Source organism: Globicephala melas, unplaced genomic scaffold (assembly GCF_963455315.2).
Source record: "Globicephala melas unplaced genomic scaffold, mGloMel1.2 SCAFFOLD_138, whole genome shotgun sequence".
Taxonomy (NCBI): domain Eukaryota; kingdom Metazoa; phylum Chordata; class Mammalia; order Artiodactyla; family Delphinidae; genus Globicephala; species Globicephala melas.
This window is the reverse complement of record NW_027207311.1, coordinates 11,792-34,720: the sequence shown is the minus strand read 5'-3', so window position 1 is coordinate 34,720 and position 22,929 is coordinate 11,792. Positions and strand designations below refer to the sequence as shown.

Genomic DNA, 22,929 nt, shown 5'->3' with positions numbered 1-22,929 from the left:
TCATTAAAGAGAACCAGGCATCTCAGATTAATGAGTTTAGCACTTTTCTATGTGTGGGAAAATGCAAGAGTCTGGGCTCATTGAAATCATTCCTTTGATACACATCTTAACTATCTAGGGCCATATTCTGCTTTTCTGCATCCTGAATCCCCTCAGGGTGCACAGTCCGGAGTGGCTGCAGTGGCTGGTGGCTTGAAGGCCACAACATCCTTTACTGATATGGCAGGCGACATTCTTGGTCTGCACCCCTTAATCTGTTAATGGATTGCATCACAGTAATGAGATATCATTTCTCTAAGGCTAACCCTAATACATCATTCCCAGATCTGTTTCAAAATAGAGTGATGGATACAAGAGTGTTCATTATACCATGACATTATAATAACAGTAATAGTTTTTCTGCTTTTTAACCATCCTGCGTTCCTGGTTAAACCTTGCTTGAATATGACATTGTATTATTACTTTAATAGCTGCCATACTCAATTTACTAATATTTTACTTAGGACTTTTTCAGTGTTCAGACTTAAGATTGCATCTTAATCTTTCTTTGTACTATCCTTGCAAGATTTTACAAGTCTCATGAGTAATTCGGGAAGCATAACTGTTTTTCTTCTACCTGGTAAAATAATTTTTCCCTTGAAAGTTTTGGGCTCAAAATCTTTTGGGGTGGATATTTGACTTCTGATTCCATTTTAAATGGTAGTGATTAATTTCAGTTTGTAGTTCTTAATTGAGTCAATTTGGGGCACATTTTTTTCTAGAAAATTGTTCATCTCATCTAAGTTTTCAAGTTTGTTGACATAAAGTTGTTCATACTATTCTTTTTTAGTGATTTTTTTTTTGGTGTTTTTTTTTTTTTTTTTGCTTTTTTTGGCCTCGCTGTGCAGCATGTGGGAACTTAGTTCCCTGTCCAGGGATTGAACCCATGCCCCCTGCAGTGGAAGCGCAGAATCGTAACTACTGGACCACCAGGGAATTCCCTTCTGGTGATTCTTTAAATTGCTGTTTGTTAGTGATATTTTAAAATCACTGCTCAAATTGTAGATATTCTTTTCTTTTTTGAGTTTAATATTTATTAGGGCCATCTTTTTTCTTGATTGGCTCTGCAAGATATACATCTACATTAATCTTTTCAAAGAAGCAGATTTGGGTTGTTTTGGTAATCTGTGCTGTGTTTTGGTTTTGTCTTATGTTCCTTGTTTTTGGTTTTCAATTAGAGTAACATTTGCTCTCTTTTTTTTTTTTTTTGCGGTACGCGGGCCTCTCACTGTTGTGGCCTATCCCGTTGCGGAGCACAGGCTCCAGACGCGCAGGCTCAGCGGCCATGGCTCACAGGCCCAGCCGCTCTGCCGCATGTGGGATCTTCCCGGTCCGGGGCACGAACCCGTGTCCCCTGCATCGGCAGGCGAACTCTCAGCCACTGCGCCACCAGGGAAGCCCTGCTCTCTATTTTTAAATTTTCCTTTCCTTTTTGCTATTTTTCTACTTGATTTGATTGCTTTATTTACTTTCTCTGTAACTTATTTACTTTTTGAAAAATGTGTACATACATTTTAAAAAAGTCTTAGATATTAAAAGCCTCATAATAAAAACAGGAGTGTTTCTTCTCCGTAGTGTTGACCTGAAATAAATAGACTGCCATGTACTTCTCCAGCAAAAATGGCTTTTTGGGAATCAGCAGAGAATTGCAATTCAAGGTCAGCTACCATGGGAATCCCCCACAGCAAGGGAAGAATAGCGCTTTTATAGAGAGGAAAAAGGAAGTTGGGAGGGTGATAGTAAATAATCAGTCTGTGGCTTTTCATTGGCTGAGTCCTCGCCAGGAAAGAAGAGGAGTCTGTCTTCTTCCTGTTGGGCTCTTCTATGATCACAGGACGTGAGAGCTCCCCATTCTGGTCTCCCAACTCTATTTAATTCATGTTTCTGTTTATTAATTTCATGGTGGCAACCAGTTTAAAATTTTTAAGCAGTTAATCAATTTGAGACGTTTTTTAGTTTCTTAGGTGTTAAATAAGAATCTTGACTATTATACCTGCCTGCCTTCCTACATCCTTAAATCAATGTGATTATGTTGCAAGTATTGTAATGTAGTTCCTCTCAAAAATTTTGGCTAAATTCATGTTCAGTGTTTCCATTGTGATGACTATATAAGTATTCTCTATTGCTGAGCCGTAATAAGTTCCTTTCTTGTATACATTTTACTCTTCCTGTTTTGAATAATTGCCTTTTTATTTATTTGCTTTGTTTTCCCTAAACCTATGTAAAATGTCTCTCAATTCCATTTTCCTCAAGATCAAACCTGTCACACAATCTAATCATTTTTCTCTTTTCCTGAACACACATCCCCAGGAGCCCTCCATCATGCTGCAGTGTAGACTGATCAGTTATTCTCTAGGCTGCAGCACACTGGCATGCTGGGACTTCCCTTTCTCCTCACCAATTCCCTCATCTCATCTCTGTGTTGGACCTCCTGTTTCCTGGAAACTTCTATTTTCCCTTTTTAATGGATGATAACCTTATTATCTTTCCGAAAAGGGGTGTATGTTAAGGTTGTGTATGACTAGAAATTATTTTACTGTGTCCTCGTATTTGCATGGTACTGTGGACTAGTATAATTTCCTGGATAGGAAATTATTTTCCCTCAGAACTTTGAAAGCTGGCAGAGCTAGGTAGAAAATGGAGCAGTGTTACTGTTGAGAAATCCTATTCCATTGTTCTTTTGTATGTAACCTGTTTATCATCATTGAAACCTTTACATTCATCAGTTTATCTTTGGTATTCAAATTTTTCATGATGTTATGTTTATTCCCAGTCTTTTTAAGAAATTACCCATTTGATGGATCAGTACCTGGATAGTGTTATTTTTAAGAATTTTCTCTGTGTTTGATTCTGTCTTCTTCCCATTTTCTCTTTTCTTTCTTGAGCTCTGAATAATCTGGTGTTGAACCTTTGAAATTGTTCATATAGTTTTCTTATCCTTTCTGTCTCATTGCTTATCTTTTTTGGGGGAGGGAAGGTCAGCTTTCTGGAAAAGTTCTTTATCCTTAAACCTTCAACATTTTTGGGGTTTTGTTATTAAAATTTTAAATTTCTGGGACTTCCCTGGTGGCATAGTAGTTAAGAATCCTCCTGCCAATGCAGGGGGCATGGGTTCGATCCCTAGTCCGGGAAAATCCCACGTACCGTGGAGCAACTAAGCCCGTGTGTCACAACGACTGGAGCCCACGCACCTAGAGCCCGTGCTCCACAACAAGAAAAGCCACCGTAATAGAAGCCCGCGCACTGCAATGAAGAGTAGCCCCCGCTCACCGCAACTAGAGAAAGCCTGCACGCAGCAACGGAGACCCAACACAGCCAAAAAAATAAATAAATAATTTTTAAAATTTTCTAAAATTTCCTAAGAACTCTCATTTTGTGATTTAAAAAACTGTAACATCCTAAAACATCATGTTTTACAAATGAAATACCTCTCTGGTGATTTTAAAATTTATATTATGAAAGTTTCAAAACATAGAAAATCAGAATAGTATAATGACCTCATTTGTACCTGTCACTGTATGTTGAAGTAAATCTAGGACATGATTCATTATTTGTAAATATTTCAGAATTTATTTCTGAATGATAAGTACTCCTTTAAAAGTCATAACCAGGATATCATTATCACACCTACAAAATTAGGATTAATTCCTTAATATCAAATATATAGATAGTGTTCAAATTTTTCTATTATTTCAACAAGGCTATTTTTTTAAAACAATTTCTTTACATCATGGTCCAAATAAGGCTTATGCAAGTTTAGGCCTCTTTTAATTTAAGGTGTGCCTTAGATTATGTCTCAGTGTTTCAGTTTGCATTTCTCTTATTATGACCATCTTTTGAGGATGCTATTGTTACTTTGAAATATGTCAGTGTCTTTTTATTGCTCTCTTTAGCACACTATTGAATTCTGGGTTTATATTGTTTTCCTTTAGTACTTTGAATATATTACTGTGTGGTCTTCTGGCCTGTATCGTTGTAGCTTAGAAGTCTGTAGTCAGTATAATTGGTATTCCTTTGTAGGTAATTTGCCTTTTCTTTCCAGTAACTTTAAATATTTACTCATTATCCCTGGTATTCTGCAGCTTTTGCTCGTGTATCTGGTGGATTTAAAACATTTATTCAGTGTGACATGTGGTGTATACACTTGCAGATCAAGGACTTCTATCTTTCAGCTTTGGATAAAAACAACCATTTTCTCTAATTTTTTTTTTTTTTTTTTTGTATTCTCTCTATCTTCCTCTTCTAGAATTCCTATCAGGTACATATTTATGTCTTTCATCCACCTGGGAATGTGAGTGTGTGAAGTAGGATTTATGCTTTTCCCTGACAGCCATTTGTCCTGATGCCATTTAATGACTAGTTTATCCTTTCCCCCACTGATTAATAGTGCTGCCTTTATCATGCGCTAAATGTCTAGCTACACATGAATCTGTTTCTGAAGTTATTCTGGTTTTTTTGTTTGTTTGCACTGGGTCTTAGTTGTGGCTTGCTGACTCCTTTGTTGTGGCATGCGGGCTCTTTAGTTGTGGCATGTGAACTCTTAGTTGCAGCATGCATGTGGGATCTGGCTCCCTGACCAGGGATCAAATCAAGGCCTCCTGCACTGGGAGTGTGGAGTCTTAACCACTGTGCCACCAGGGAAGTACATGAAGTTATTCTGTTTTATTTTCTCTTTTTGCCCTATTATCATTCTGTTTAAATTAATAGAGATTTATAATGCATTTTGAAGTAATATAGTAGAGCAAAGCATTACTTTAATAACTGCCTTGTTATTCATGTCTTAATTTTTCTATAAAACTTATAAAACAAATTGTCATGTTTCAAGAAGTTCCTATTGAACATGAAGGAATGAATTTAATGAAAATCCCAATGCAATTCTAGTTTGAGAAAAATTGAAATCTTTTAATACTGAATGGTATTAAAATGGTGAATCTCTCCATTTATTCAGATATTTTTTCCTGTTGTTTGGTAAAGTTGTCCAGTTTTTTATTAGTTCTGTAACTAAGAAAGAAATAAAACTATGGGGAATGAAGAAATGAACCCAGAGTACAATTCTCAGCTTAATAATTTTAACCAGAAGGCAAACTAATGTTCTTTTTTGAAGAGGAAGCCTAACTTTCTGATTTTGTGGGGTTTTGTTTTCTATAAGTAGAGTATAGATGTGAAAAAAATACTTCTTCCACAAAACCTTAATTGCCATAGATTCATTCAGTTTATTCAACAAACATTTTTTGGGTGCCTGCCATGTGCTGGGGAGCGTTCTAGGTATTCAGAATACAAGCAGTGGACAAATCAGACAAATATTTCCATCTGATTTACACTAAAGTGGCAGGCTTATATACATTTCTGGATTAGGGGCATAAAATCTACCTGTTGAAGATCTTTGTCTAAATAATAATGCCATTTCTCTAATTTTGTCCATTAAACCTGAACTCTACTGAAGTATAATACTGAGATAGAAGTCTTATATTTGAAGGTATCAACTAATCTTAAAAAATTGAGATCTGTAAAAATATTAGTGTAATACCTTATTGCGTGATTTGTTGTGGTCCTTGAAGTCTCCAAGCATACCTCTTTTCTTTCACACTGTGTCAATTGTTTTGATATTTATATTAAGGCCATTATGAAAATTATTCAGGAAAGTATTATACCATCTAAAATTGTAAAGGCCTCAGTCTCAAAGCTTAGAACATAGCTCATGCCTCTTTGTTGATCCCATTCAAGTTTTAGATAGAATGAATCATCGTAAGGAAATACAGACTTTGAGGATAGAGTTTAAATTGCAGGTAATCAAATGAACGTTTGTTTCAAAGTCACATATTTACTTTTAACAACTCCAATAAAATTTCTAAGTAGGGTAGCAGCCAAATCATCAGTCCTATAATTATATGTGAGGTTATTTGGGTAAATACCAAGTTAGTTACACATACAACAAATAAATTTACCTAAAACAGTTGTAATTAGAAAAAAGTTCTTTATTCTAAAAACTAAACTAAAAAGTAGCAAAGTATGCATGAAATTCAAACAACTATGTCTTTTTAAACTGGTTCTTTGACTTTAGTATTTTAAAATAATGCATGCTTTTTCTACCCAGAGCTGAGTAGTAGTCTACAGGAGAAGCCAGTATGAATAACCAAGATAACAGTAGAGGGCCAAGGATGACTATATTGCATGTCAGTACAAATCCCAATAAATATTTTAAGCAGGTGAGACCTTGCTGGAAGGTAAAAGAGAGGGTCTACAATTTTTTTTTAACCTTGCCTCCAATGGGGCCCTATTTTCACCTTTCTTCTTTTACCTGAACCTGCCTCTTTGGCTACAGGAAGGACACCCAGTGAAATGCATCCCTGACTTGATTGGATCAGAAAAACAAGAAAAGAAGTATCCAGCTCTCTCAGCCCTATTGTGCAGGCGGATGTCACATTCAGGCTCTCAAGATGGCAGCCATTGACCTATGCCCGATATGGGCTCTACCTACACAGGACTCTGCCTGTTTCTATGTGAGAAGTACTGAGGGGGAAAGGATAGTGCCTGGATTCCCAGCAACCTGGTTACAGGGACCAGTGTCCTTTGAGGATGTGACTGTGGAGTTCACCCAGGAGGAGTGGGTGATGCTGGACTCTGCTCAGAGAAGTATGTACAGAGATGTAATGTTGGAAAACTATATGAATCTCACCTTAGTGGAATATCAGTTATGCAAGCCTGTGATCTCCCTGTCGGGTCAAGAAGACATAAGAACTGTGAAAAGGAGAATTCCCCAAGGCACCTGTCTAGACTGGGAGATTCAACTGAAAACCAAAGAATCAACTTCTAACCAGAATATTTTTTGGGGAAAATCATCTAGTGGCAAGAAAATGATAAGATTCACAACGGATGATTGGTCGCCCACATTAAGAGCAGACTGGGAATGCCGTAAAATCAGAAAACAGCACAAGATCCCAGAGGGGATTTTGAGGCAAGTGACATTTACTCAAAAGAAGGCAGCATCTCAGGAGGGATTGTATGACTATCATGAATTAAAGAAGGACTCTAAACTCAGATCAAAACTTGTTTTTTCAAAGAGAGTTTCCATCAGTAAACATTGCCATAAGTGTTACTTAGATATTGAGTGTTGGAAGCATAATTCAATCCTAAACAGTTATGAAAAAAACTCTGTAAGTGAGAGGGTCTGTGAAAGTCATGACTATGACAGAGCTCTGTGGCATCTTGAAAGAACTCAAACAGCACAAAAAGAGTACACATGCTCCGAACATGGCATACACTTTAAACATAATAATATGCTTCCTATATGCAACAATTGTCATATGGGGGAGAATTCCTGTGAGTGTAATAAAAACAAAACCTTTTGTCATCATTCATCCCATAAGCAACAGGAACAAACTCCTACTGAAGAGAATCATGAACATAATCAGCATGGGAAAGCTTTCAAAAGGATTTCTAATCTTATTTTGCACAAGAGAAGTCACATGGGTGAGAAACAATATGAATGTAAAGAATGTAGGAAAGTCTTCAATGATTCCTCAACCCTAAGAAGGCATATAAGAACTCACACTGGTGAGAAACCCTATGAATGTAATCAATGTGGAAAAGCTTTCAGTCAAAAAACATCTCTTAAGGTTCATGTGAGAACTCACACTGGAGAGAAACCTTATGAGTGTAATCATTGTGGAAAATCCTTTGGCACAAGTTCTTACCTTATAGTGCACAAGAGAATACACAGTGGGGAGAAACTCTATGAATGCAATGACTGTGGAAAAGCCTTCAACACAAGCTCTCACCTTAAAGTTCACAAGAAAACACACACTGGAGAGAACCTTTATGAATGCACTGACTGTGGGAAGGTTTTTAGTGGTCTCTCATCTCTTAGAATGCATGTGAGAACTCATACTGGGGAGAAACCCTATGAATGTAAGGAATGCAGGAGAACCTTCAGTGTTTCCTCTTCCCTTAGGAGACATGTGAGAACTCACACTGGAGAGAAACCCTATGGCTGTATTCAATGTGGAAAAACCTTCAGTCAGAATTCTTCACTTACTATACACAAGAGAATTCATACTGGGAGAGAAACCTTGTAACTATTAAGAACATGGAGTTGCATTTTTCAGTGTCTTAAGGTGGATTCCAAGCTCATTATTTCAGTCTTTGTTCTCTAAAATAAGCATTTAAGGCTATAAATAGTCCTATAAACACCCCTTTAGTTATATAACACATTTGGTGTATGATAATTTATTTTGTTTTAACTCTGTTGTCTAATATTTATTATGACTTTATGACTTTCAGATCCATAGCTGTTTAGAGTTATTTTAAATATGTTTTCAGTTACCTTATGGATTTCTAAGTTAATTGCATTATCTTCAAGGTATCTGGACAATATGATACTACTTCATTGTTATTTTCTTGAGAGTCGCTTTCTGGTCTGGTGTGACAGGTATCGTTAGTAGCCAATCAAGCATCCAGTTCATCCCTCCCCGTAGGGAGTGGATAGTATCACTGGGGACAGACCTATCTAGTGTTTTCTCTTTGCCTTTTGCACTTTGTCTTTCAGCCTTCCCCAGTCTTCTCCCTTTGGATTTTGCATTCATGGAGCTGAATGAGCCATCTTGTGACCATGAGGATGACAAGGATGGTGTCAAAGAGATCCTGGTTTCCCAAAGATATCTTCAAATAACTGTACCAGCACTGCGCTGCTTATATCTGTGCATCTTTTTATGTGAGAAAAATAAGCTTATTGATTTTTTAAAAACAGTATGTAAATACAGTCAATACAGTAACCTCGTTTTAAAAAAGAAAAAGATCACAAGATATGTAGACTTAAATATTTTACGTTGGGTGTACAAATTTGGATAAGAACATAGAAAAGAGAGGAATGGAAGAGGAATATTGATAGAACTTTTGTGCTTAGACTAGAGAGGATGGAGCTGAGGTCATTGAAAGCAGGTGTCAGAGAAGCAGGAGGAAAATCCCAACATTTCAGCATGAGAAAACCAAAGAGTCTTCAAGTAGAGGGGAATTACCAATTTTAAATGCTGAATGAAGCCCTTGAGATTTTGCTACTTGGTTTTACAGATACTGATGAGATTAGCTCTAATTTATTAAGAAACAAAATATGGAAGGAAGAAACTATGATGGAAGAAAAAGGCAATAGTCACAGTTTTAGTCCTGTTTATATAGAGTTGTGAGATATCTAGATGAACGGGCTGATGTGTAGTTCTGAACCTGAAGAGGTGTCTAGGACAGAGATATAATTTTAGCAACATCAGGAGATAGACTGTACTGGGTTGTGTGGAGGTGAGTAAGATTGTATAGGGAAAATGGATGGTGTGAAAAGAGAATGTCTACCACTGACCATGGAGACCTCCTATATTTAAAGTAAGTAAAAATGGAGTTTTACTAAACCAAGACAAACTAGTGTTTGAAGAAGGAAGGTAAAACCGGTTGTTTTAAATGCTATGAGGTCAAATTAGATGAAGTCTTCAAAAGCAGACGTATGGCAACGTGAAGGTTATTGCTGAACTTAGGTGGAGATAATGGTATGTTGAGGATTGGTGGTAGGTTAGGATGAGTTTCATAATAAAGGACGAGGAAGTAAAGAGTAAATATAGACAAGCTTGAATAGTAGGAGAAAGATGGGGAAGTAGCTGGAGAGAGATTTGGTCAAGGGAAAATATGTTTTAAATAATGAAAAACTAGAAAATGTTTAAATCCTAATGTGATGTATCCAGTACGGAGAGATTAAATGTGCAGGCATAAGAAGAGGGACAGTCAGTACCATAAAGTTCCTGAGAAGGGGATGGAGGTATCTGGAGCACAAATAGAAGGACTGATGTTTGCTGCAAGAAGGAATACTTCCACCATTCTCTCAGAAGGAAAGGAGGACTGTGTGGGTTGGTTTTAATTACCTCTTTATTTACTTATATCTAAGTTACTTGAGCTAAGAGTATCTGAGCTATACAATACTGCTTGTTTGGTTTCTCTCTTTTTTTTTAATATAAATTATTTATTTATTTATTTTTGGCTGCGTTGGGTCTTTTGTTGCTGCGCGCGGGCTTTCTCTAGTTGCGGCAAGCAGGGGCCACTCTTCGTTGCAGTGTGTGGTCTTCTCATTGCAGTGGCTTCTCTTGTTGCGGAGCACAGGCTCTAGGTGTGCAGGCTTCAGTAGTTGTGGCTCACAGGCTCTAGAGTGCAGGCTCAGTAGTTGTGGTGCACGGGCTTAGCTGCTCCACGACATGTGGGATCTTCCTGGACCAGGGTTCGAACCCATGTCCCCTGCATTGGCAGGCGGATTCTTAACCGCTGCGCCACTAGGGAAGTCCCTGTTTGGTTTCTTAAGAGCAACTTTCTGGCCCAGTGTGGCAGATACTGCTAGTTGCTAACCTAATACATGTTTCCTACTTCTCCTTTACTAATAGTACCTCAGTTTTGCTTAGAGTAGCAGTGTGTCCAGTTACAAAACTCTTTATCCCAGGCAGCCTCCATGGCCAAGATTAGTCATCCCCCCTGTTCTTGGCCAACAGAATGTAGACATGAGACTGTAGGTTTCATGCTAAGATTATCTGCCAAGAGTAAGATGGATAAAAGACTGGTCAGAGGTTTTACTGGGGAAGACTCTATGCATGTGAAAGTCCCCCCAGGTTACCGGTAGGGCCTCCTGTGAAGACAGCAAAGCAAATAGCAAAGTCTAAGTGAATAAGAAGGAGAGTCCAGTTGAATATAAGATAGCAACGAAGAAGAGAGTTGGAAAGTCGAAACTAGCTGGTATGAGCCTCAAAGAAAGTCTCTGTTTCTTTTTACAAGGGGCTGCAATTGGTTAGAAATAATATTGGTGAGCAAGGGGGACATTGATCCTACACGCCAACCTATAGATATGGAGTGCATGCGAATAGACAGCCCTTCTTTGATGTGACTGCTGTCGAGTAGGTTTTTTCCCAGGGGTAGCCAAGTTTAAGTTAGTGCAAAGAAATGGTGGGAATTTTTAGGGAAGTTGTTGAAGACATAAAGGAGTTTGTCACTCAGGGAAATCTCAGAGGGCACCATGGAAACAGTTTCCACAAGGGTAGGAATTTGGGGTTTGTGGCTGGGATATGAGGAATACAGAACATTTTTATGATGGCAGTACTGACAGAGAATGTAAGATCAGAGCTGAGGGTGGGCTGACACTAGGCTGTGACCAGTGAAAACAAAATTTAGAGGGAGCCTAGATTAAATCCCAGCAGGTTCTAAGATGATAGATTCCTAGTCTAGTAAGATTCACACGTAGCTTGGAAAGGAGCACCTGCAGTCATGCTATGGCACCAAATATTCCCATTGTTCATTAGGTGTTTGCGGCCCTCCAGGGTACAGCAGTAGCAGGCAGCAGTTAGAGAAGAATCCCAAATGCATGTGGCGTTTGTGCGAGGAGATCATCTTGAGTGGCATTCAGGAAGGGGGCGTGCTCTGCTTGGTTGGGCGCTGGCATTTATGCACTAGTTTTGGCTCACCAGTGACTTGGCACACCAGCAGCTGTGGGCTCAAGCAGTCTCACCCGGTGTCTCACCTGGATTTTACTGCAGCAGCCTTGTGATGGGTTTCTCTGACTCAGACCTTACTTTCTTCCAGTATGTTTCCTGTGCAGCTAGCCCAGTATCCTTCTATTACTTTTTATTACTCTTGGTGTTTTTTTATTATAAAAGTAATACATGCATATGAGAAAAAATGTAAACAACATCAGCCCTACACAAGAGAAAGTCATCCTCCTGCCTTAGAAATTTAATATTGTGGATGAGTGCACTTTATGTACATTCCATGTACATACAAATATAGATTTCTTTGTACAGAAATTGAGTCATAACTTTCATTCCATCTTTTTTTTTTTTTTTTTTTTTTTTTTTGCGGTACACAGGCCTCTTATTGTTGTGTCCTCTCCCGTTGCGGAGCACAGGCTCCACACGCGCAGGCTCAGCGGCCATGGCCCACGGGCCCAGCCGCTCCACGGCACGTGGGATCTTCCCGGACCGGGGCACGAACCCGTGTCCCCTGCATCGGCAGGCGGACTCCCCACCACTGCGCCACCAGGGAAGCCCTCCATCTTTTTTTAATCATATCTTTCTATGTCAGTATATGTCGTTCTGTTTCATTCTTTCATTGAAATAGTTTAGTATTTGATTATGTGGATGGACTATAATGTACATTTAATCCATTTTCCCCTCCAGATGTTTCATAATAACAACGAACACTGCATAAGCAATATTGTTAATATATTTTGCTTTCCTTTCATCTGTTCTCCATACTGCTCCCAGGGTTATTCGTCTCAAGTACTAATCAGGTTATATTACATCTCACTTCTAAATCCTCAAGCGGACTTCCCTCCTTTTACCTTAAATGTTCTACAAGACCCTTCATGCTAAACTCTTACCTGTCTTTTCAGGCCACAGCCCTTGCTGCTCCATCTCTTCACTCTCTCTGGACCTTAACCTGGCCTGTTCATCCTTTAGGTATTGTATCCTACATCTGCTTTAACATGCTTTTCACACCTTCACAGTATTGCCTGGTTAATTATGTGTCTTGCCCTCTAAACTTTAAGCTTTGGTAAGGTAGGAACTCTAAATTGTTCATTATCTTATTCCTAGTACTTGTCCCATAATAGGTACTTATTTAAACATGTATGGTTTTTCCCAAACTTTTGTGCCTTTTATTTGTTTACTTAGTATTTCAGTGGAGGCTGAACTTAAAATAAGAATTGGGTTTCAAGTGATTGTATAAGGCAAAAATTGCATAAAATCAAAAATTTTTTCCAAGCGCTGGAGTCACACTCAGCATAGCAAGATATTCTAACAATTGACAGGCATGCAGAAACTAAGACTGTTAAGAGAAGTGAGGTTTAATTATTCATATACCCTGCCCTGCCTCTACCACCCTCAAGTTCATATACCTTGTTTGGCCACTGTTCATATGCTGCTACAGTGTGTATTACATTAAAAGGAGTGAAATGACCCAGTACTGGTGAGGGTGCCATGTTCTTTAGGCTACTGATGGAAACATAAATTCACACAATCTTTCTGGGGGACAGGTAAGCAGTATGTGTCCAAAGCGAGAATATTCTAAACCTTTAACCTAGCAATTTTTTTCTTAGCTTTTATAAAAGAACCCTTCATTCAAACATGTATAAGTAACAATAGTCATCTGAGTTTCATACTCTAGTGAAGAACTAAAATTCCTCAATTCCCAATAATAGCTAATTGGTTTTTAAAAATTATGTATGACCATAAAATGGAATGTAATGTGGTCATTAAAATGTTATTATGTATTTATTGACAAATGGGGATGTATCTAATATACAGTAAGTCCCCTACATACGAACCTTCAAAGATACGAACCTATGTTCGCATATCCAATCACGTTAGTTCATGTATCTAGTGTACATTGTCACGTGCATGCATCCTCTACAAGTGGTTGTGCTTTTGTGTACTTTACAGTACTGTATAGAATACAGTAACAGTGTCTTTACTTCAAGCCCAGGATGTCCGGAAGCAAGCATAAAAGCAGCAGTGATGTAGCTTGTACTACTGTATTTTTCAAGGTACTGTACTATAATATTAAAAACTTCTACTTTTTGTGTTTGTTTTTTACGTATTTGTGTGAAAAGTATTACAGTACAGTACTATATGGACAATTTTGTTAGTTGGGTACCTAGGCTAACTTTGTTGGACTTAACGAACAAATTGGACTCAGAATGGAACTCATTTGTATGTAGGGGACTTACTGTACTGTGATTTTTAAATACAATTATAAAATATCAGAGTATAACCATGTTTTTATTAAAATGTATATTGTAAATATGTGTGTATGTGTGTGCATTGAAATATCCTGGAAGATTATATACCAAAACGTTATCAGTGGTCATTTCTGAGTCGTAATTTTTTTACTTGTTGCTAAATTTTCTAGTTTACATAGTAAATAGAGCTAAGTTGTCTATTTTTTTAAATAGTAAACAATTCCATCGTGAACTACTTAAATAATTTTCAAAAGCGTGATTTTAATATCTTCAAAGTTGTATATAGATTTGCTCAGGCTATTGTTAGATATATAAATTCTAGCCATTTTTAAAACTCAGATAATTTTTTTTTACACTTTTTAAGCCAATTTTTCTATCTACAGCTTTTTAAAGGCACTTTTTGAAAATGTTGCTAAAGGGCCTGGGCTCTTTTTAGACTTCATCTAAACTGACCTCTAGGCAAAATTCAAAATATGAGGGAAACAAATAAGGTGCTATGATTAGAGGAACATATGTTCGATAAGGCAGTCAGGGAGGGCCTCCATGAGAAGGTGACATACAAGCTGAAATCTGAAGGAAAGGAGTCATCCACAGAGGATTGGAGAGGTGGAGGGACACAGAGCTTTGTAAGTACAACAGCAAGAACAAAAGTCCTCATTGAGATCTTGACATGTTTGTTTAAAAAAAAAGTCCTAGGCCAGTGGCTGGAACGTGGGCAGGCAAGGTGGTAAAGAGAAGCATATATGAAACCAGGCTGGAGAGTAGGCCGGATTTAGAAAACACCTTACCAGCTCCAGCACGAGTTTATATTTTATTTGAAGAGCCATCAGAAGCTCTTTAAGAATCTTTCATAAGAGATTATTTTTTGAAAATTACACTGACTATTGTATAGAAAAATCTTGGGAGACCAGTTTAGGAGGCTACTGTAGCAGTTCATGTATGAAATTTGGATTACAGAAAACTGTCATTTCCTTAGCATACAGAGTTCTTTTAAGACAACAAATAAAATGAGATATTTACTTAACATGAACAGGAAATTCACAGATTAATAAATGTCACGACATAAACTCACCTGTAATTTAAGGCATAGCAAACAGATAAAATTATATTTTTCACCCATCAGCAAAGTTTCACATTGAATCTGAAATTTCTATTTTCTAATCAATTTCCATTTTTCTACATAATATTGTTCTCTGTGATATTGAGAGTATTGGTGATGCAGAATTTCTTAAAACTTAAATACTTTTCTTAAAATTCATTTCTTAAAAATTTTTTTAAAATATCAGATAACTAATTTGTTTACCCTTTTCTTTACTACCTTTTCTCTCTCCCAGGCTTTAAAGGCAGACTTTTTGAAAGTGTTACCTCTTTCTTCCAAGTCATTCACACCCAATCTGCAAGGTTTGCTGCCTCTCTGCTTTGAAATTTCTTCCATCTCTTCAGAAGGATTTAACAGTTTCCTGTCCTGAGACGCATTGTATAATATTCAATAGAAAATTCTTTGGGGTCATTTCTCAGTAACAAAACTTGACCCAGCCTGAATTCTATGTGGGTATCTTATTTTAAGTCCCCTGAAGCACCGGTTGTTGCTTTCTAAGAAAATATAGAATTCTGATTGTTCTTGCAACAACTAATATTTACATCACTAGTACTGAATGTACCTGTTGCTCCATCTCCTTATCCTTCTGCATTTATAGTAACTTCTTGTTTTAATGTTGAAGTGTAATAATCTTTTGGGAAACTTGTAAAAATTTTATTGAAGCATAATACATAGAGAAATGTGTACAGCTTAATGAATTTCCCCAAATAGAATACACCTATTTAGTCGGCCCCTAGATCGAGAAAACGAAATGAGTACTTTCACTGATGCTACTAGAATCTTACACTCAACTCCATTCATCCCCTCCTATCAAGTGTTACTGTCATGCTTCTTTAGTTTCATGTATATTTTAAACTCCAGCTGATATTATAATTGTTGTGTTGACAATATTCATTTGTATTTCTTGCGGAGTCATCTTTTTAACAGCGATTTAAAATGTGAAAACCTTTCTTAGCTTACAGGCCCCGATATAGCCCATGGGCCTTAGTTTCCCAATACTTGACTTATATTTACCCCTTGTGTTCTTTACTGCCTGCACTGCAAGGTTTCCATCTAGGACCAGTTCATACTGTCTGAAGAACTCATCTTTAATGTTTCTTTTAGCACAGGCATGCTACACAAGTTCCCTCCATTTTTGTTTATCTGAAACATCTTTATTTCTGCTTTATCTCTAAAGGACTTTTAGCTTGGTATAGACATCTAGATTGGTCGAATATTTGTTTTCCTTGTCAGCACTTTAAAGGTGTTGTTTCATTATCTTCTTCCATCGTTTCATTTAAGATGGAAACTTGCAGTCTTCCTGTTGCTGCTGTGAAAGTAGTCTCTCCCCTACTCTGTACCAGCTTCTGATAACCAGGCTTTATCTTTTGTTACAATGTGCATAGTTGTGGTGATGTCCCACTTTAGCCTGCTTGGAACTTGCTGAGCTTCCTGAACCTGAGGGCTGATACCTTGCATCTCTTTGCAAGGTTCTTCACTAACTCCTCAAATATTTGTTCTGTCATCCTCTTCTTAAAAGACTAACTAAACACATTAGAACTTTTGAGTTTGTCCTAAATGTCTATGTCTTACACTCATCTTTTTTCCCCTTCTCCCTTCTGTTTAGTATGGATAATTAGATAATCATGACAACAGAGTAATAAAAATATTATAACTGTTTCAGAGCTATCATGGTTTCCTTCCTATGTTTCACACAAAGTTTTCACAATTTGAATATGCAAACCTAAGACAATTGTGTGTCTGTAATACAAACTCCTTATAAGTTTGTTGTAAGTTTATATTATAAACTCCTAGATCAAAATGTGCAAATTGGATGTTTAGCCCTTCACACGTATTGAGGTGGTCACACTATGTATCACCATTATCTCTTTGTCAAACCAATTGGAACTGAAATAATGTATTATACAAGTAATTTAAAGTACATCATATGCTTTATTCTGTTTGCTTTTATACCTTAATGTGTCTGGCTGGCTATTGCTACTGAATTTCATCTTGAAAAACAGGAAGCTTTACTTTTGGTCTTCTGCTACCTCTGAAAAGTGCCACAGCTTATAAATGTTAAATACGGAAAGATATAACACAGACTTGTGTGCTGAAATTGACTGAAAGCAACTATGAACCTTGCCAGCACTGACTTGCTATGACAAAGAAAGCATACTGTATAAATGAAAATATCCACAAACTATTCACTCTGTTTTTTCAGTGGCAACAGTGTTTTGACATATCTTTTACTGTATAGCCTAGGAATTAACTGTATTTTGATTTAGTGTATTTAATACATTATCTGTATTTTAATTAAATTAAAAATAATAGCATAGTTATTTTGTGAAATATTTTACCACAAATGAACAAGAGGACTTTTTTGGTGAGTTACATAGTTCAGAATGATGTTGCATGAAGTAAATTTTAGGGGAAATTTCTTATTTTTGATAAAAATGATTCAAGCAACATATTTGGTGAGCTACCTGCAAAGGCACTCCCTTTCCTGAGTGCCCCTCACTCACCTGATCATAGGCCTCTTCCCACTTTTTTCTCCATCATACTTCACTCTCCCCTGCTCCATTAAGGAGGTCACATTTGCTTTCGAAATAAAAGTCCTGCTTACTAGGAGAAAATAGATAATTCAAAATATTATGGTTTTCCTAGACCCTAGGGAAGAGACGCTATTACACGAAGAACAAAAACAGAAGAATGCATGCCATTTCCTACTTGGGCCAATTTTAAAACATTCCCTCAAGAACATGGAGTACAAATTCAGCCAGGCAACTTACAGCCCACCCCCTGATACTTCCTATGGAGAAGGCAGATACCTAAATTCAGATTCTGAATTTGGAGGATTGGTAAACTCCTTAGGCCAGAGTCCCATAGTTCTCCATCATTACATTCCTATATAAAAAACTGGGGGCAGGGTCTAATCAGTCCCATTCCTCCTGGGAGAAGTCTATGGCCACACCTCTGAATGTTACACACCTCTGAGATGACAAATACATTCTTGTTCACCAAAGACTGCCACAGGGTGTGAGGGAAATTACTAATACTGGCCACCACTATAGGAAAGAGGGGATTTATACAGTGGAGTTGTTCTGATAGTTTGAATGGCTCTAGAAAAGTAAATATTAGGCAACAGCTGTGTGTTTTGTTGTTACATTGAATGGAAAAGAAATATGCCAGCCTCTCACTTTGTGAAAGAACAATTATATATGCGTGAAAAAATATGCTTAAATAAGGCACTCATTCAAGTTCTAAATTACATATTTCATGTACTAAACGCAAGAGAAGTTCTTGAAAGGAGGCAATCAGATGCTTTAAAGGTAAGATAACCTTTACAATGGGAAAATAAAGTTTGGGCAGGTGTATGTGGAGATGAAAACAATCTGATTTATTTGGACAAATATGTGCTTACAGAAGAAATGTTCTTACTGAAAATGGAACAAAAGAGGTAAACAACCTTGACATTTTCCTGTGATGTACCTTATTTACATTTATTTCAGACTAAGACATCTAGTCAGATTCAAGGGTAAACATGAGTTAGCATAACCTTAAGTCCAAACTCTGTCTCAAAATTAAAACCATAATATATCTAAAGATGTTTCTATAATGTCTGTATGTTTTTAAAAAAGCATGCTACTCCTCATTGTTGATGTCAATATTGTGATAGTTGCATATTCAGAATCACACATGCTGTAGGAAAAAAATTCAGCCAATACTACATTAATTTACCATGAATCAAGATTTATTCGTAGCTTTTCTGAATTTGCTTTGAAACAAAAAAACAAAACCCAAACAAACATCCCCCTGTAAAAAATCCTCCCACACCGATTCTCTCCAGTATAACTTCTCAGAACTCTTATGACTTTGCCACGCTCATTACAATGGTAGTTTTTCCCCAGGATAATTCTGTAGGTTTGAAATACTGCAGAAAGTCACTCTATGTTAAGTTCATTTATAGGGTTGCTTTTTCTCCTTAGAAGAGTATTTAAGAATTTAATAAATATTGCATGGTACATGAAGGCATTCCCAAATCATTGTTTGTATGACTTTCCTTCATTATGAATTTTCTGATGTCCAGGAAAAAGTACACCCTTACCCATGTGTTCTGTCCTGTCCTGAGCTGACAGATGCAGAATGAGACCTAATCTCTAAAAGTTTTCTCACATTTATTGGACATGTATCCTTTCCTGATAGGAATTTACAAATGTAGATTAAGGGAATCCTACCAGATGAAGAGTCTTCTTAGTATTGTTTGATTCCATCTTCTGGTATTACAAAAAGAATGAGCAGCTATTAATGGCTTTCCCATACATTCCTTGGGTTTTTCTCTAGAATACTGAATAAAGCAGAGACCACATTTCATCACAATAAGCACATTCACATAAGGCTTCTTTCCAAGAGTTCTCTGAAGTCAAAGTAAGGCATTAGCTGCTTTTTTTTTTTTAATCCATACATTCTTAGGTTTTCTCTACAGTGTGAATTCCCTGGTGTTCAGCAAGGAATGAGTGGTAGTTAAATGAATTTTCATATTCATAGGGGTTCTCTAGTGTGTGTGTTCTCTGATGTTTAGTAAGGTTTGAGCTCCAGCTGAAGGATTTATTGCATACCTTACATACATAGGGCTTCTCCCCAGTATGAGTTATCTGATGTAGAATGAGGGAAAAGCTCCGACTAAAGGTTTTGTCACATTCAGTACATGCATAGGGCTTTTCTCCAGTATGAATTCTCATATGTTGTACAAGGGATGCATGCCACGTGAAAACCTTACCACATTCATCACATTCATAGAGCTTTTCTCCAGCATGAATTCTCTGATGTTTAATAAGGAATGAGTGGCAACGGAAGGCTTTACTGCATTCATTACATTCATAGGGGGTTTTGGAGGTATGGACACTCTGATGCCGGGAAAGGTGTGAAGAACGGCGAAATGCCTTCCCACACTCAATGCATTCATAAGGTTTCTCTCCAGTGTGTGTAATCTGATGGCGAATGAGTTCAGAGCCACTGCTAAAGGCCTTCCCACATCTCCTACATACATACTGTTTCTTTCCTATGTGAATTCTCTGATGTCGAGTGAGGTTTGAGGCACGGCTAAAGGCCTTTCCACATTCGGTACATTCATAGGGTTTCTCCCCAGTATGTGTTCTCTGATGTTCAATGAGGAATGATAGGTAACTGAATGTTTTATTACAGTCTTTACACTCATGGGGTTTCTTTCCCGTATGTATCATCTGATGTTTTACGAGGTTTGAGATCTGGCTAAAGGTTTTCCCACATTCCTTACACACATATGGTTTCTCTCCAGTATGAGTTCTCTGATGTAACACAAGGGAAAAGCGCCGACTGAAAGTTTTTCCACATTCATGGCATCCATAGGGTCTCTCCACAGTACTAACATTCATATGTTGAGACAGGGCTTCTTGATGGGAAACTGTCACTTGCCTGATATATCCCTGATTTCCCTGCAGCATCTCAGTATCACCCTCACATTTCCAGCCTTCTTTAAAATTGGAATACTCAAGGCCTTGGCTTAGAAATCTTTCAAATGAAAGATTTGAAGATCTTATCAAATACTGGGATGAATCATCTTCGTATATGACATTTTTTGGAGAAAACTCTTTGATCTCACCATTTGACTCTGAAGCTGAAAAAACAAAGCAAATGTTTCTTATTTTCTGTGTTGAGTAAAATAAAAGCCACTCCTCCATTTTTAAATGAGAATTACATTGGAAAAAATATCTTAGCATTGCATTGCTTTTTCAGTTATCATATATGACTCTGAAATCTGAGCAGTAGATCCAGAAATTCAGAAGACATCAAACAGAGGAGAGCTGTAGGTGAATAAGGAGAAGATTAAAAATAAGAAACTGAAGGTGAGGGAAAAACAGAACTATCAGGAAGATAAGTAATTGTAAAGGATAGGTGGTTAATCTTCCTCACCTCCAGGTAAACTTTATTTGCTGCCAGAATGACTTGAAAATGACAATTTCATAACGATGCTAATAGACTACAAGCGTTCCTCAGGTCCCACAAAGAAATGAGATTGTGTTCACTTAGTGCCTTTGGAACATCTTACAGTAACTTATTCTGAATGAATGAATAAAAAGGTTTCTCTGAATATCTTCTAGCATCCTCACTCTACCTCTAACTTCTAAACAGACTGTGAAGCTCAATTTAGGGATAACAGTGTCTTTCCATCAGATGCTTTTGACAAATAAACACAGGATTTTCTCCAGGCTAAATTTTAGTAAAGGATTTTATCATTTTGGGAGAACAGAGTTTTATAATATACAAAAGTTTAAAAAACATATCTTTATTCTTAGGAACTATGTGGAGTTAACGGCTATGATGTATACAATTTATTCCCAAATGTTTCAGGAAAAAAAAATCATATACCAAATGACAAAACAAACAGGGCAAAATATTAGCCATGGGTGAATGTGAGTAAAGGGCATATGGGTATTTTTGCACTATTCTTGCAACTTTTCTGGAAGTTTAAAATTATTTCCAACTTGGTATATAAATTCAACAAAATCCCAATCAAAATCCCGGCAAGTTATTTCACAGATCTCCAACAAACTGATTCTAAAGTTTATACAAAACAGCAAATGACCTAGAATACCTAACACAGCACTGAAGGAGAAGAACAGTCAGAGGACTGACACTTGACTTCAAGACTTCTGTAGCACTACAGTAATCAAGACAGTGCAGCCCTGGTGAAAGACTAGACAAGTAGATCAGTGGAACAGAGTACAGAGCTCAGAACAGACCTGCATAATTATGGTCAACTCATCTTTGACAAAGGAGCAAGGACATCACAAGGGAGCAAATACAGTCTTCTCAACAAATGGTACTGGAACAACTAGATATCCACGTGCGTAAAAGTGAATCTAGATACAGATTTACACTCTTAACAAAAATTAACTCAAAATGGATCACAGACAAAAATGTAAAACACAAAACTATAAAACTCCTAGAAGTTAACAAAGGAGAGAACCTAGATGATGTTAGAGAGTGATGACTTTTTGGGATAACACCAAAGGCACAATCCATGAAAGAGATAATTGATAAGCTGGACTTCATTAAAATTAAAAACCTCTGCTCTGCAAAACCCAATGTCAAGGGCTTCCCTGGTGGCACAGTAGCTGAGAATCCGCCTGCCAATGCAGGGCACACAGGTTCAAGCCCTGGTCAGGGAAGATCCCACATGCCGTGGAGCAACTAAGCCTGTGTGCCACAACTACTGAAGCCTGAGTGCCTGGAGCCCATGCTCCGCAACAGGAGAGGCCGCTGCGGCGAGAGGCCTACATACCGCAACGAAGAGTAGCCCCTGCTCACCACAACTAGAGAAAGCCCACGTGCAGCAACAAAGACCCAACACAACCAAAAATAAATAAAATTCATTCATTAATTAAGTTTTTTTTAAAAAAGCCAATGTCAAGAGAATGAGAAGACAGGATGAGAAGACTGAGAAAAAATAGTTGCAAAATACACATCTGACAAGTTATTACCCAAAATACACAAAGAACTGTTAAAACTCAACAATAAGAAAATGAACAATTCAATTTAAAAACAGGCAAAAGACATGAACAGAAACCTCACCAAAGAAGATTTACAGATCCAAGTAAGAATATGAAAAGACATTCAACATCATGTCATTAGGGAACTGTAAATTAAAATAAGACACCACTTCACACCTATCAAAATGGCCAAACTCCAATTCACCGACAACAACACATGCTAGTGAGGATGTGGAGCAACAGGAACTCTCATCACTGCTGGTGGGGACACAGACTGGTGCAGCCACTTTGGAAGACAGTGTGTCAGTTTCTTATAAAACTGAACATCCTCTTACCATACAATTCAGCAATCACATTCCTTGATATTTACCCAAGTGAATTAAAACTTACATCCACACAAAAACCTGAATGTGGAAGTTTATAGCAGCTTTATTTATAACTGCCAAAACTTAGAAGCAACAAGATGTCCTTCAGTAGGAGAATGGAAAAGTAAACTGTGGTACATCCAGACCATGGGCTATTACTCAGCA

At 37.4% G+C, this 22,929-nt stretch overlaps 2 protein-coding genes across 16 annotated transcripts in view; one reads left to right on the top strand and one right to left on the bottom strand.

Moving 5' to 3' along the window:
- LOC132595716 (uncharacterized) overlaps positions 1–19,323 on the top strand; it is a 27,164-nt gene extending 7,841 nt beyond the window's left edge. The window contains exons 2-5 of one of the 10 annotated variants that reach the window (XR_011377189.1): positions 6,362–8,153; positions 8,585–8,749; positions 11,918–12,509; positions 15,124–19,323. Coding sequence is in view for 1 of the 10 variants with exons in the window: in XM_070044779.1 (XP_069900880.1) it covers positions 8,620–8,749; positions 12,443–12,509; positions 13,534–13,594; positions 15,124–15,258 (393 nt within the window). In the remaining 9 variants the exon portion in view is untranslated. Of the gene's footprint in view, positions 1–6,361; positions 8,750–11,917; positions 13,595–15,123 lie in introns of those variants that run through there. The other 9 variants (XR_011377196.1, XR_011377194.1, XR_011377192.1 and 6 more) reach the window with 9 other exon arrangements.
- Positions 1–22,929, bottom strand: part of LOC132595715 (zinc finger protein 140) — a 113,038-nt gene that overhangs the window by 80,869 nt on the left and 9,240 nt on the right. For 2 of the 6 annotated variants that reach the window (XM_030859863.3, XM_060293306.2), the window contains one exon: positions 18,604–20,523. The exons of 1 other annotated variant lie outside the window; for it this stretch is intronic. In XM_030859863.3, coding sequence (XP_030715723.1) covers positions 19,337–20,523 — 1,187 coding nt within the window. In that variant the 3' untranslated portion in view covers positions 18,604–19,336. Of the gene's footprint in view, positions 1–18,603 lie in introns of those variants that run through there. 3 more of the 6 variants (XM_060293307.1, XM_070044778.1, XM_070044777.1) reach the window with 2 other exon arrangements.